Source organism: Pseudophryne corroboree, chromosome 6, assembly GCF_028390025.1.
Source record: "Pseudophryne corroboree isolate aPseCor3 chromosome 6, aPseCor3.hap2, whole genome shotgun sequence".
Classification (NCBI taxonomy): Eukaryota; Metazoa; Chordata; class Amphibia; order Anura; family Myobatrachidae; genus Pseudophryne; species Pseudophryne corroboree.
In genome coordinates this window covers 78,920,275-78,933,253 of record NC_086449.1, presented here as the reverse complement: position 1 = coordinate 78,933,253, position 12,979 = coordinate 78,920,275, and the positions used below count along the sequence as shown (strand labels likewise).

The following is a 12,979-nucleotide window of genomic DNA, read 5'->3' as shown; positions in this document are numbered from 1 at the left end:
AAGATATCTACTGCTGTCCTGGATTTAAAGGTAAAAGAAACATTTCAAAAAATAATACTTGTACCTTGTGAATTATTAGATACTTACCAAGTAACCAGTGGTCAATTAACTTTGTTTAAAAAATTTTTTTAGTAATTTGCACCACTTTGTCTCTGTCTCTGCAAACTCTATTAAGGGGTGTAGCAGATTGGGTTAATATCCCACATACATATATTTTTAAACTGATTAAATTAAAATAATATATTTTAAACAATATAAAAAAATTATATTTTTTGTATTATCAAACGAGTGCCCCCAAAAAAGAGGTTTTCTTCTTTGTTGCCGCGGCCTCTTTCCCCGGCACAAAAACCCTGTATGACTAATAAAGTTACCTCTGCCTAAGCGTGGATACGCTTGAAACCTGGACTGTTGGGGTGCCTTGAGTACCGCGTTTGGGAACCACTGTTCTACACATTATAGGGGAACTGTAGTAGCCTCTGACTTGCAGGCATTGCCGAGTTTCCAGCGAGTCGGCCCAATATCTGTCACTAATTTAAAAGGCAAAATCAAGCTGGTTTTGCCCTTTAAATGATTGCCACTTTAAAACATCTGACAAACTCACCGGGAACTCGCAGATGTCTGCAAGTCGCAAGCTATTAAGTCTCCGCCACGCAGCTGGAGATCATGATTTGTCTGGACCCCTTATGTGTACAGCTACTTCACAACCACACAGGTTCTCCAAGTTTCCCTTATTTATTCATGATACAAAACTTTTTGCTCATGTCCCACCATTAGAGGCTATCCCAGTTTTAAGCCAAAGTTCTCATGCAAATTCAAAGACAAAACCATTTATTGATTCATTGTCTTGATTTGGAGAAGCATGTTATACGGCTTTATCTAAAGGCTGCTGTCGGTAATCTCACAAGAGACACCACTGAAACTACTGGATGCTACATATTCCGAGACTGAGTCACATTTCCCCCCTAATCATTGGGAACTGTTTCCATGGATATGGTTCCGGTATGAATGGTCGACAATGTTAAGGTCGACACATTAGGTCGACCACTATTGGTCGACATTGAAATGCGCTCGGTACAGGTTACCGTTCCCAATCGTAGTCCAGGTGGATCGTAAAGTATGAAAAAGTTCCAAAAAAGGTGTCGACCATTTGTCCATGTCGACCAATAGTGGTCGACCTAATGAGTGTCTACCATCTGAACGGATAACCATGGATACACAGGAAATGAGATACCATAAAGTGAGACCTGGCTGCTGTGCTTTCCTAATCAATAAATGAAAACATTTTTTATTTTGTATAAATACAGGACACTACCTTATATATTTTATATACAAAAACATGTTTAGTTTAAAAAAAACAAAAACAAAACACTATTTTTATTCGAATGATAGTGCCCCATTAAACATAAGGCTGTATTAATAAATGTGGGTTTGCAGTACTGCAGTCACTGCAGTAATATAACATTTAGCTCCTCTTTCCTGTCTTAAAGCGGACCCATAGCTTAAATAAAGGATAGCCAGTACCTGAGTCCTTGGCTACTGTCTCATGAATATAGAATGTCTGCTAACAAAGTGAGCAGATGACAGGTCCGCTGTAAGGGGGTTGTTCACCTCCGGACAACCCCACAACAGGGTAGTACTTTAGTAGGATACTTCCCCTAAGGACCTGCACTTGGCAGGAGGGAGAGCAGAAACCTTTTGTCCCTGGACCCATCCTAGGGTGGCTTCTGATTGTAAGGTTCAGGTCCACATTGGGTCCAATCAAATGCAGTTTTGCCAGCGTCAAACACATGCTAGGCAAATCTACGCATGAAAATGGCCTTATATCACCTAACTAGAACATTTCTACCAAGTCCGTCTGTGCTTTACAAACTGCTGTCTCTTTGTTCAACCATCTACGTTTTGTTTTTGAGTCCAGGATTTGTTCTCTAGGAAAGCAATGATGTCATCTGGTGGCAGGTAGAAATAGTCATTGGTGAAGGCAATATCTGCGCTATCCATTGCCAGATGTTCATATGGTTTCCTCAAGTGGTAGTTTCCTGTACCACATCGCCCTCTAAGGACTTCCTTCAGGTAAAACGTCTGCAAGAAATACAGCGCAAGGACCATCTGTTCCAGATTCACTTCCTTCCATGCCGTTAGCTTCTTCAGAACAATATTCATGCTGTCAGATACATTTGTGACCACCCCGCTGCCCGGGGTATAGATCCTCAGTTCGTTTAGTAACCATCGGCCACTCTTATACACGAGGTCAGATTTAATGTTCTCGTCGAAATACAAGACAAAGGGCTCGCTCCATTCTTGTCTGTAGCCTTCGTAAAGCTTGTGGAAGAGACTTTCAGAGTCAGACTCTAAAAGGTGGCGGACATGGGATACGTAATCCATCTTATCAGCCCTAGATTTATGACCCGACACCCAACTTTCCACTTCCTTCAAAATATGATCCCACCGGAGGACATGTGTAATTTCTGGGACAACGCTGTCGAGGGCATTTGCGATTGCACCCTCCCGGCTGGTCACAAGTCGAATGTCAGCGTTGTTAAAGTTAACTGTGAGGTCATTCAGAATATTGAAAAAGGTTTTGTGGACCTCAGCCGATCCGTTATCATAAATCATAGCAGCGAGAGGAATGGATGGCTGCCCTTTAAACCATGGACATTTGAAAACAATTGGGGACACGTAATAATCTCCAATTGTGAACGTTGTGTCGTAGGAGAGCAGCTGATGCTGGTTGATGCTGCAGACCTCATTATATAAATCTACAATTTTCGGAAGAGAAACGACGATGATCAGTTCTGGCAGGAGAGTAAAATTGCGTATGAAGTTATCGAGGGCAAAGCGCAGTTCATACACCCCATAAATATCGTCACGCATCAATTTGCTTTTGGCCTTTTCGCTGCTCAGTTTATGGGCAAGCTGGCCGACGCTTTCAGGGAGTTGCATGTTGACGAGGAAATCTGACATGTCTACAGGCTCCTCTCTGCAGCTGACTCCTGGGTCATTGACGAACCGTTCATCCACATTCTCCAGCGACGTTGGTAAGGTGCGATCATCGCTACACTGCGGGAAACTCTGCAGTGTATCATGCACTCCTTCTCTTTCCCGGTCTGAACCCAAGTAATGCACGACGACCAGGCCAATTCTTTTGTCCGTGCTTTCGTATCCGTAGCGGAAGAACTTTTCCCGCTTCCCGCAGAGTATTTTCTGGTGATACGTTTTAACGATTTTGGGATCTTTTTTAGGAAGGGAGTGAACCCCCATGTGCGCCCATCGAATCTGGTCTGCTCTCCAGTCTTTTTTGGCGTCTGGCCTTCCTTTGTAGGAGTACAGGTAGATATCGCCGTGTTTGGGACTGAGGGCTGGCAATGTAGAGATCATTTCATCCCTCGGGTTTTGCAGTAGAGCTAAAACCTCCTGGTTGGTCAGAGCTGTGTATTTCGTCTTGTACACCATGGACCGAGGCATGATTGCTGGTGGTTACGGACAATCCGTCTGTAAATAAAACACATTGGTTTATTTAGTTTTTACCTTTTCACATTACATCAGTATCTAAAGCTGAACGACTGTTCTGAACAATCATCGCTCGATGTATGGATAAGAAAGATAATCGATCGCAGCCTGAAAACGTTTGGAAAACTGTTTGGATCGTTATCAAGCCTGTCATCGCTCCGCCTGTCTTTGGCTGGCATTACAGTAAGACAAATCATTAGGAACTAGTAATATCACTTTGGCACAAACAGTGACTTGGTGATGCCACTATTTCTTTGTAAATTGATAGGCTGTACTATTAACATTGGTACAACCAGGCTATGCTGCCTCTACTGGCTGCAGGAAACAGGTTGACTACACTGTATGAGTAATGTGGTCCAATAAAATCACATCCTGCAGCATTAATAAAAATATATGTAAAACTACACATCTCAAGAAAAAAAGTTTGTGAAGGACTCAATGGGGTCGATTCAATTCACCGACAGTTGAATAGCGCCGGGGGTTAGCTCCCGGCGCTATTCAATACAGCGCCAAGTGATACTCAATTGTCGGGAATTCTTCTCTCACCCTCGGGGGATGAGAGAAGAAATCCAACAAAATTGCGGCCGGCGCAAGGTTGATTCTGTCGGGAATCAGCATCGTGGCGGGGAGTTAAGCCAGAGAATGCCCGTTCTCCCGACAAATCAACCTGTTAAGTCCGGGAGAACGGGCCTTCGCCGACTTAACTTGAGCTGAATTGAATAGGACCGGAAGCTAATTCCCAGTGCTATTCAACTGCCGGTGAATTAAATTGACCCCAATATTTTGTTCCTGCCCCATGTCACTGAGCATCAATCGTATAAAAGAGGCCAGTCCTCTGTAGTATCTCTTTGTACAGTCCCTTCAGGAGGAAGAGCACAGTAACACAGAGCAATGACAGTGTGCTTCCTCTTAAAGTGACTGTATTAGAAGTACGCCAAAGTCCAACATTGGCAGTAAAAGGACATTAAATCAATTAGTTCCCTCTTTTTTTTCAAAGCAGTCCATATTTTTTTACAGCTGAATACTGTACATCAGAATCACCTTTTTGCTTGTTATACTTTAGACCACTAAAGCACCTAAAGGCCTCCAGGAAAAGGGGACACCTACCAGTGTTTTACTACATTTAGGCCCAAATGTATTAAGCCTTATAAAGCGATAAAGTGGAGATGGATAAAGAGAGATAAGTGATTGGCCAATCAGCTCCTGTCATTTTTCAAACACAGCCTGTTACATGGCAATTAGGAAGCTGATTGGCTGGTACTTTATCCGTCTCCACCCTATCACTTTTTAAGAAATAATACATTTGGGCCTTAGTTCTATTAGCAATCAGTAGCTGAGGGAAGCTCATGTCACACGATGGGCACATATTCTTTTTTATGGTTACGGGTGCCCTTGTTAACAGGTGTTCATACACAGCCACTCTGAAATCGTGTATCATAGTTAGAGGCTACAGTTTTCAGAGTTTATTCTTTAGGTAAATTCTGTATTTAATTTGTTAAAGTGAAAACAGATGAAGCTGGGAGTCCGCGGATCAAGGCCATCACTATGGCTGTGCAAGCGGTGCCGCAACCCAGCCTAGGGCAGGGGTGTCCAAACTTTTTGCAAAGAGGGCCAGATTTCGTGAGGTGAAAATAAGATTTTACTCACCAGTAAATCTATTTCTCGTAGTCCGTAGTGGATGCTGGGAACTCCGTAAGGACCATGGGGATTAGCGGCTCCGCAGGAGACTGGGCACTCTAAAAGAAAGATTAGGTACTATCTGGTGTGCACTGGCTCCTCCCACTATGACCCTCCTCCAGACCTCAGTTAGGATACTGTGCCCGGAAGAGCTGACACAATAAGGAAGGATTTTGAATCCCGGGTAAGACTCATACCAGCCACACCAATCACACCGTATAACTCGTGATACTATACCCAGTTAACAGTATGAAATATAACTGAGCCTCTCAACAGATGGCTCAACAATAACCCTTAGTTAGGCAATAACTACATACAAGTATTGCAGACAATCCGCACTTGGGATGGGCGCCCAGCATCCACTACGGACTACGAGAAATAGATTTACCGGTGAGTAAAATCTTATTTTCTCTGACGTCCTAGTGGATGCTGGGAACTCCGTAAGGACCATGGGGATTATACCAAAGCTCCCAAACGGGCGGGAGAGTGCGGATGACTCTGCAGCACCGAATGAGAGAGCTCAAGGACCTCCTCAGCCAGGGTATCAAATTTGTAGAATTTAGCAAACGTATTTGCCCCTGACCAAGTTGCAGCTCGGCAAAGTTGTAAAGCCGAGACCCCTCGGGCAGCTGCCCAAGATGAGCCCACTTTCCTCGTGGAATGGGCTTTTACTGATTTAGGATGCGGCAATCCAGCCGCAGAATGCTACAGCTGAATTGTGCTACAAATTCAGCGAGCAATAGTCTGCTTAGAAGCAGGAGCACCTATTTTGTTGGGTGCCTACAGGATAAAAAGCGAGTCAGTTTTCCTGACTCCAGCCGTCCTGGAAATATAAATTTTTAAGGCCCTGACTACGTCCAGTAACTTGGAATCTTCCAAGTCCCTAGTAGCCGCAGGCACTACAATAGGTTGGTTCAAGTGAAAAGCTGATACCACCTTAGGGAGAAACTGGGGACGAGTCCTCAATTCTGCCCTATCCATATGGAAAATCAGATAAGGGCTTTTACACGACAAAGCCGCCAATTCTGACACACGCCTGGCCGAAGCCAAGGCCAATAACATGACCACTTTCCACGTGAGATATTTCAAATCCACAGTTTTAAGTGGCTCAAACCAATGTGATTTTAAGAAACTCAACACCACGTTGAGATCCCAAGGTGCCACAGGAGGCACAAAAGGGGGCTGAATATGTAGCACTCCCTTTACAAATGTCTGAACTCCAGGCAGTGAAGCCAGTTCTTTCTGGAAGAAAATAGACAGAGCCGAAATCTGGACCTTAATGGAACCCAAGTTTAGGCCCATAGTCACTCCTGACTGTAGGAAGTGCAGAAAACGACCCAGCTGAAATTCCTCTGTTGGGGCCTTCCTGGCCTCACACCACGCAACATATTTTCGCCAAATACGGTGATAATGGTTTGCGGTTACTTCTTTCCTGGCTTTTATCAGCGTAGGAATTACTTCCTCCGGAATGCCCTTTTCCTTTAGGATCCGGAATTCAACCGCCATGCCGTCAAACGCAGCCGCGGTAAGTCTTGGAACAGACAGGGCCCCTGCTGTAGCAGATCCTGTCTGAGCGGTAGAGGCCATGGGTCCTCTGATATAATTTCTTGAAGTTCTGGGTACCAAGCTCTTCTTGGCCCATCCGGAACCACGAGTATCGTTCTTACTCCTCGTTTTCTTATTATTCTCAGTACCTTTGGTATGAGAGGCAGAGGAGGGAATACATAAACCGACTGGTACACCCACGGTGTCACTAGAGCGTCCACAGCTATTGCCTGAGGGTCCCTTGACCTGGCGCAATATCTAGTTTTTTGTTTAGGCGGGATGCCATCATGTCCACTTGTGGCCTTTCCCAACGGTTTACCAACAGTTGGAAGACTTCTGGATGAAGTCCCCACTCTCCCGGGTGTAGGTCGTGTCTGCTGAGGAAGTCTGCTTCCCAGTTGTCCACTCCCGGAATGAACACTGCTGACAGTGCTAAGACGTGATTTTCCGCCCATCGGAGAATCCTTGTGGCTTCTGCCATCGCCATCCTGCTTCTTGTGCCGCCCTGTCGGTTTACATGGGCGACTGCCGTGATGTTGTCTGATTGGATCAGTACCGGCTGGTTTTGAAGCAGAGGCCTTGCCAGACTTAGGGCATTGTAAATGGCCCTCAGTTCCAGAATATTTATGTGTAGGGACGACTCCTGACTTGACCAAAGTCCTTGGAAATTTCTTCCCTGTGTGACTGCCCCCCAGCCTCGAAGGCTGGCATCCGTGGTTACCAGGACCCAGTCCTGTATGCCGAATCTGCGGCCCTCTTGAAGATGAGCACTCTGCAGCCACCACAGTAGAGATACCCTGGTCCTTGGAGACAGGGTTAACAGCCGATGCATCTGAAGATGCGATCCCGACCACTTGTCCAAGAGGTCCCTCTGAAAGGTTCTTGCATGGAACCTGCCGAATGGAATTTTGCTTCGTAAGAAGCTACCATTTTTCCCAGGACTCGTGTGCAGTGATGCACCGATACCTGTTTTGGTTTCAGGAGGTCTCTGACTAGAGATGACAGCTCCTTGGCTTTCTCCTGCGGGAGAAACACTTTTTTCTGTTCTGTGTCCAGAACCATCCCCAGGAACAGTAGGCGTGTGGTAGGAACCATCCGTGCTGTTGTAGCACTTCCCGAGATAGTGCTACTCCGACCAACAACTGCTCCTTGGACCTCGCCTTTATAAGGAGATCGTCCAAGTACGGGATAATTAAAACTCCCTTTTTTTCGAAGGAGTATCATCATTTCTGCCATTACCTTGGTAAAGACCCTCGGTGCCGTGAACAGTCCAAACGGCAGTGTTTGGAATTGGTAATGGCAATCCTGTACCACAAATCTGAGGTACTCCTGGTGAGGATGGTAAATGGGGACATGTAGGTAAGCATCCTTGATGTCCAGGGATACCATGTAATCCCCCTCCTCCAGGCTTGCAATAACCGCCCTGAGCGATTCCATCTTGAACTTGAATTTTTTTATGTATGTGTTCAAGGATTTCAAATTTAAAATGGGTCTCACCGAACCGTACGGTTTCGGTACCACAAACAGTGTGGAATAGTAACCCCGTCCTTGTTGACGTAGGGGCACCTTGACTATCACCTGCTGGGAATACAGCTTGTGAATTGCCTCTAGCACAGCCTCCCTGCCTGAGGGAGTTGTCGGCAAGGCAGATTTGAGGAAACGGCGGGGGGGAGACGCCTCGAATTCCAGCTTGTACCCCTGAGATACTACTTGAAGGATCCAGGGATCCACCTGTGAGCGAGCCCACTGATCGCTGAAATTTTTGAGGCGGCCCCCCAACGTACCTGGCTACGCCTGTGGAGCCCCCGCGTCATGCGGTGGACTCAGAGGAAGCGGGGGAAGAATTTTGATTCTGGGAACTGGCTGACTGGTGCAGCTTTTTCCCTCTTCCCTCGTCTCTGTGCAGAAAGGAAGCGCCTTTGACCCGCTTGCTTTTCTGAAGCCGAAAGGACTGTACCTGATAATACAGTGCTTTCTTAGGCTGTGAGGAAACCTGAGGTAAAATTTTTTCTTCCCAGCTGTTGCTGTGGATACGAGGTCCCAGAGACCATCCCCAAACAATTCCTCACCCTTATAAGGCCCTATGTGCCTTTTAAAGTCAGCATCACCTGTCCAGTGTCGGGTCTCTAATACCCTCCTGACAGAATGGACATTGCATTAATTCTGGATGCCAGCCGGCAAAATATCCCTCTGTGCATCCCTCATATATAAGATGACGTCTTATGTTCGCAAAATAGTATCCCTGTTTTGACAGGGTTACAGACCACGCTGCAGCAGCACTATCTGCAGGTCTCAGTCTAGTACCTGAGTGTGTAAATACAGACTTCAGGATAGCCTCCTGCTTTTTATCAGCAGGTACCTTCAAAGTGGCCGTATCCTAAGACGGCAGTGCCACCTTTTTTGACAAACGTGTGAGCGCCTTATCCACCCTAGGGGATATCTCCCAGCGTAACTTATCCTCTGGCGGGAAAGGGTACGCCATCAGTAACTTTTTAGAAATTACCAGTTTCTTATCGGGGGAACCCACGCTTTTTCACACTTCATTCACTCATTTGATGGGGGAACAAAACACTGCCTGCTTTTTCTCCCCAAACATAAAACCCTTTTTTAGTGGTACTTGGGTTAATGTCAGAAATGTGTTACACATTTTTTATTGCCGGGATCATGTAACGGATGTTCCTAGTGGATTGTGTATATGTCTCAACCTCGTCGACACTGGAGTCAGACTCCGTGTCGACATCTGTGTCTGCCATCTGAGGGAGCGGGCGTTTTTGAGCCCCTGATGGCCTTTGAGACGCCTGGGCAGGCGCGGGCTGAGAAGCCGGCTGTCCCATAGCTGTTACGTCATCCAGCCTTTTATGTAAGGAGTTGACACTGTCGGTTTATACCTTCCACCTATCCATCCACTCTGGTGTCGGCCCCACAGGGGGCGACATCACATTTATCGGCATCTGCTCTGCCATCACATAAGCCTCCTCATCAAACGTGTCGACACAGCCGTACCGACACACCGCACACACACAGGGAATGCTCTTGACTGAGGACAGGACCCCACACAGCCCTTTGGGGAGACAGAGAGAGAGTATGCCAGCACACACCAGAGCGCTATATAATTTAGGGATTAACACTATATTGAGTGAATTTTTCCCAATAGCTGCTTGTATATACAATATTGCGCCTAAATTTAGTGCGCCCCCCCCTCTCTTTTTAACCCTTTGAGCCTGCAAACTACAGGGGAGAGCCTGGGGAGCTGTCTTCCAGCTGCACTGTGAAGAGAAAATGGTGCCAGTGTGCTGAGGGAGATAGCTCCGCCCCTTTTTCGCTGACTTTTCTCCCGCTTTTTTTATGGATTCTGGCAGGGGTAATTATCACATATATAGCCTCTGGGGCTATATATTGTGATATATTTGCCAGCCAAGGTGTTTTTATTGCTGCTCAGGGCGCCCCCCCCAGCGCCCTGCACCCTCAGTGACCGGAGTGTGAAGTGTGCATGAGGAGCAATGGCGCACAGCTGCAGTGCTGTGCGCTACCTTGGTGAAGACTGATGTCTTCTGCCGCCGATTTTCCGGACCTCTTCTTGCTTCTGGCTCTGTAAGGGGGACGGCGGTGCGGCTCCGGGAACGAACACCAAGGCCAGTTCCATGCGGTCGATCCCTCTGGAGCTAATGGTGTCCAGTAGCCTAAGAAGCCCAAGCTAGCTGCAAGCAGGTAGGTTCGCTTCTTCTCCCCTTAGTCCCTCGATGCAGTGAGCCTGTTGCCAGCAGGTCTCACTGTAAAATAAAAAACCTAAAATAAACTTTCTTTCTAGGAGCTCAGGAGAGCCCCTAGTGTGCATCCAGCTCGGCCGGGCACAGAAATCTAACTGAGGTCTGGAGGAGGGTCATAGTGGGAGGAGCCAGTGCACACCAGATAGTACCTAATCTTTCTTTTAGAGTGCCCAGTCTCCTGCGGAGCCGCTAAACCCCATGGTCCTTACGGAGTTCCCAGCATCCACTAGGACGTCAGAGAAAATGTGTGGGGGCCGACCCTTCAGCCTGACATTAAACCCAAGACTCCACCCCCCCCCCCCCCCCCCCCATTCCCGTAGCATAACACACCTTGGTAGACATTTATTTTAATCTAGCAGCCCATTCATGGTATATAAAATGCCTTGTGACACATTTTACTTTAATCTGGTAACCCAGTTATGCTAAAAAAAAAAAAAAAAAAATCCTTCACACAAAATTTTTTATTATGGAGTGGATTGTGTGCGGACAGATTAAAGTTAAAGGCAAACCAGGCATTATATATAGCTTATTCTGGCACCACTAGACTGCTAACAACTGACTCTGCAAACATTGCACTGGAAAACTACTTACAAGTGAAAATGCTTTAGCCCAGGACACTTATGAGGGGGTGAAGCACTGAACTTATCGAGACCGCTGATCACCGCACACTGTTGCGGAGCTGCAGTAAAGATGACCACCGTGATGACCCTCCCTGGTATCTCCTTTTATAGTTTCATACCCACAGGAGGGCTGGGTTTGTCTAGGCGGGAGAGGCAACCCCACCCCTCCTGTCTCACCAGATCATCAGTAGACCAGCCTATAGTCTGCACGCAGAGGAGGTTAAGATAGCTGTCAGTCACGTGTAGCGCAGCTGACAGCAACGGGCAGAGTGTGTCAGTGCGGCAGGGTGCCTGAGAGACAGCGGGCTGCGGGGCTGAGTGTCAGCGCGGTGGGGTGCAGCGATCAGTAATAAACAAGCAGGGCGCACACAAATGAACAGGGCGGAATTCAGATCTTTAAATAGCTTCCGGCTGCACAGAGGATGCGGGACGGTGGAAATGTGAGCACGGGCCGCAATTACCCCCCGGGCCGGACTTTGGACATGCCTGGCTTAGGGGGTAGTACATATATTTGGCTTGCAGCATGCATGGAACTAACCCTGCAGACTAGAGAGCTGCTGCAGAGTTGACTGGCACATCCTTAGGTTGCTCTGGGCACTTAGCTTGTTCTTGGCCTAGTGGGCCTGCTCCCTCATCATGATGTCACATGTGCCAGGGACGGCACAGGGCACCATTATCGCCCTGGTACTCAAGGACAACTGTGCAGTCTTCTCGTAACAGGAATTTATAAATGTAAAGACAGGACGAAACTTATTGTTTATGGACATTCGGAAGAAGAGGTCTTTCAGAGGGCACAAGAATGGCTGGGGTCAGCCCTGTAAGCAATCATGTTATACAGCATAAGTCATAAGAGCAGTACTTTACCCGTGTATATATTACAGCTATAATACCAAACTATCCAGCAAAGCATCTACAATACTGTAACCTGCCATAGACGGGCGGAATATTCCCTCTTATGCCCAATCTGGCCACACAAGTGCCTGACCAACCCGCACAGGTCTAGTGATCGTGGCAAAATCCTGCCAGGCGGATGCTGCCCCGTCCCTGAGGAAGCCAGAGCGGCGCAATGTGGGGCAGATATTAGGCTTACCAAACACAAACATTTATGAATTACACAGGTTCTGTGGCTGGCTGACTTCCAGTCTGCATTTCAGCTGGTTGTAATCAGCCACTGGACCTGTATAATTCATGTGTGTTCCAGTTTAAAGTGATAGTTTGGTATGCCAAGAGATATATGGCTGCTGGAGGACCACCAGTCCCAGCATGCCCTTGCAAAACAGTGTTTGCTTTGTTTTTGTTTTTATTGAAAGCACTGGCTCCCTGGGTGATGTGGGTAGGGCATGCTGGGTATTGTAGTGCTACAGCAGGGTAAGCGCTAGTACAATGGCTGCTCCGGACACAGAGAGGAAGCGCAATGGCAGGCCTCTCCTCCACACGCAGTTACCTGACTCTATGTCCCCAGGCGGGGACCGGCTGCTGATACCGACTACCGGAACTTTACCCGACACACCACGACGTTATCACATAGCGACCACTTCCCGTCCCATCCCTGACTCACCCTCTGACGTCACTCTGACTCGCGGGTCATGTGACCGCTCATGTTACACACAGGTCATGTGACGCGCAGTCCCCGGCTCCTGCTGCAGCTGGGTAGTGAATTGTGATGAGTCGCTGACTGGCTGCAATGGGAGAGACTGAGAGGGAAGAAGCTACAGTACTTGTGGGGAATATAATAACCTGCTGTATAGAGGGCATATCGGTAATAAGCTGCTGTATAGGGGGAATGTGGGTGATAAGCTGCTGTATAGGGGGAATGTGGGTGATTAGCTGCTGTACAGGAGCAGAGCTGGCCTTAACCAATAT

At 47.2% G+C, this 12,979-nt stretch overlaps 1 protein-coding gene across 2 annotated transcripts; it reads right to left on the bottom strand.

Moving 5' to 3' along the window:
* Positions 1 to 1,249: 1,249 nt before the first annotated feature.
* LOC134936259 (uncharacterized) lies at positions 1,250 to 12,773 on the bottom strand. Of its 2 annotated transcripts, none has more exons than XM_063931266.1 (2): positions 12,675 to 12,773; positions 1,250 to 3,489 (listed from the first exon to the last, which is right to left on the bottom strand). In XM_063931266.1, the coding sequence occupies exon 2, from the start codon at positions 3,460 to 3,462 to the stop codon at positions 1,885 to 1,887; it is 1,578 nt and encodes a 525-aa protein (XP_063787336.1). In that variant the 5' UTR covers positions 3,463 to 3,489; positions 12,675 to 12,773; the 3' UTR covers positions 1,250 to 1,884. The 2 variants fall into 2 exon arrangements, with proteins under 2 accessions (XP_063787336.1, XP_063787335.1); XM_063931265.1 differs by lacking the exon at positions 12,675 to 12,773 and adding an exon at positions 12,561 to 12,668.
* Between the last annotated feature and the right edge of the window lie 206 nt (positions 12,774 to 12,979).

Coding starts and splice junctions, on each gene's coding strand:
- LOC134936259 (XM_063931266.1), bottom strand. CDS start 3,462: ATGCCTCGGTCCATGGTGTACAAGACGAAATACACAGCTCTGACCAAC.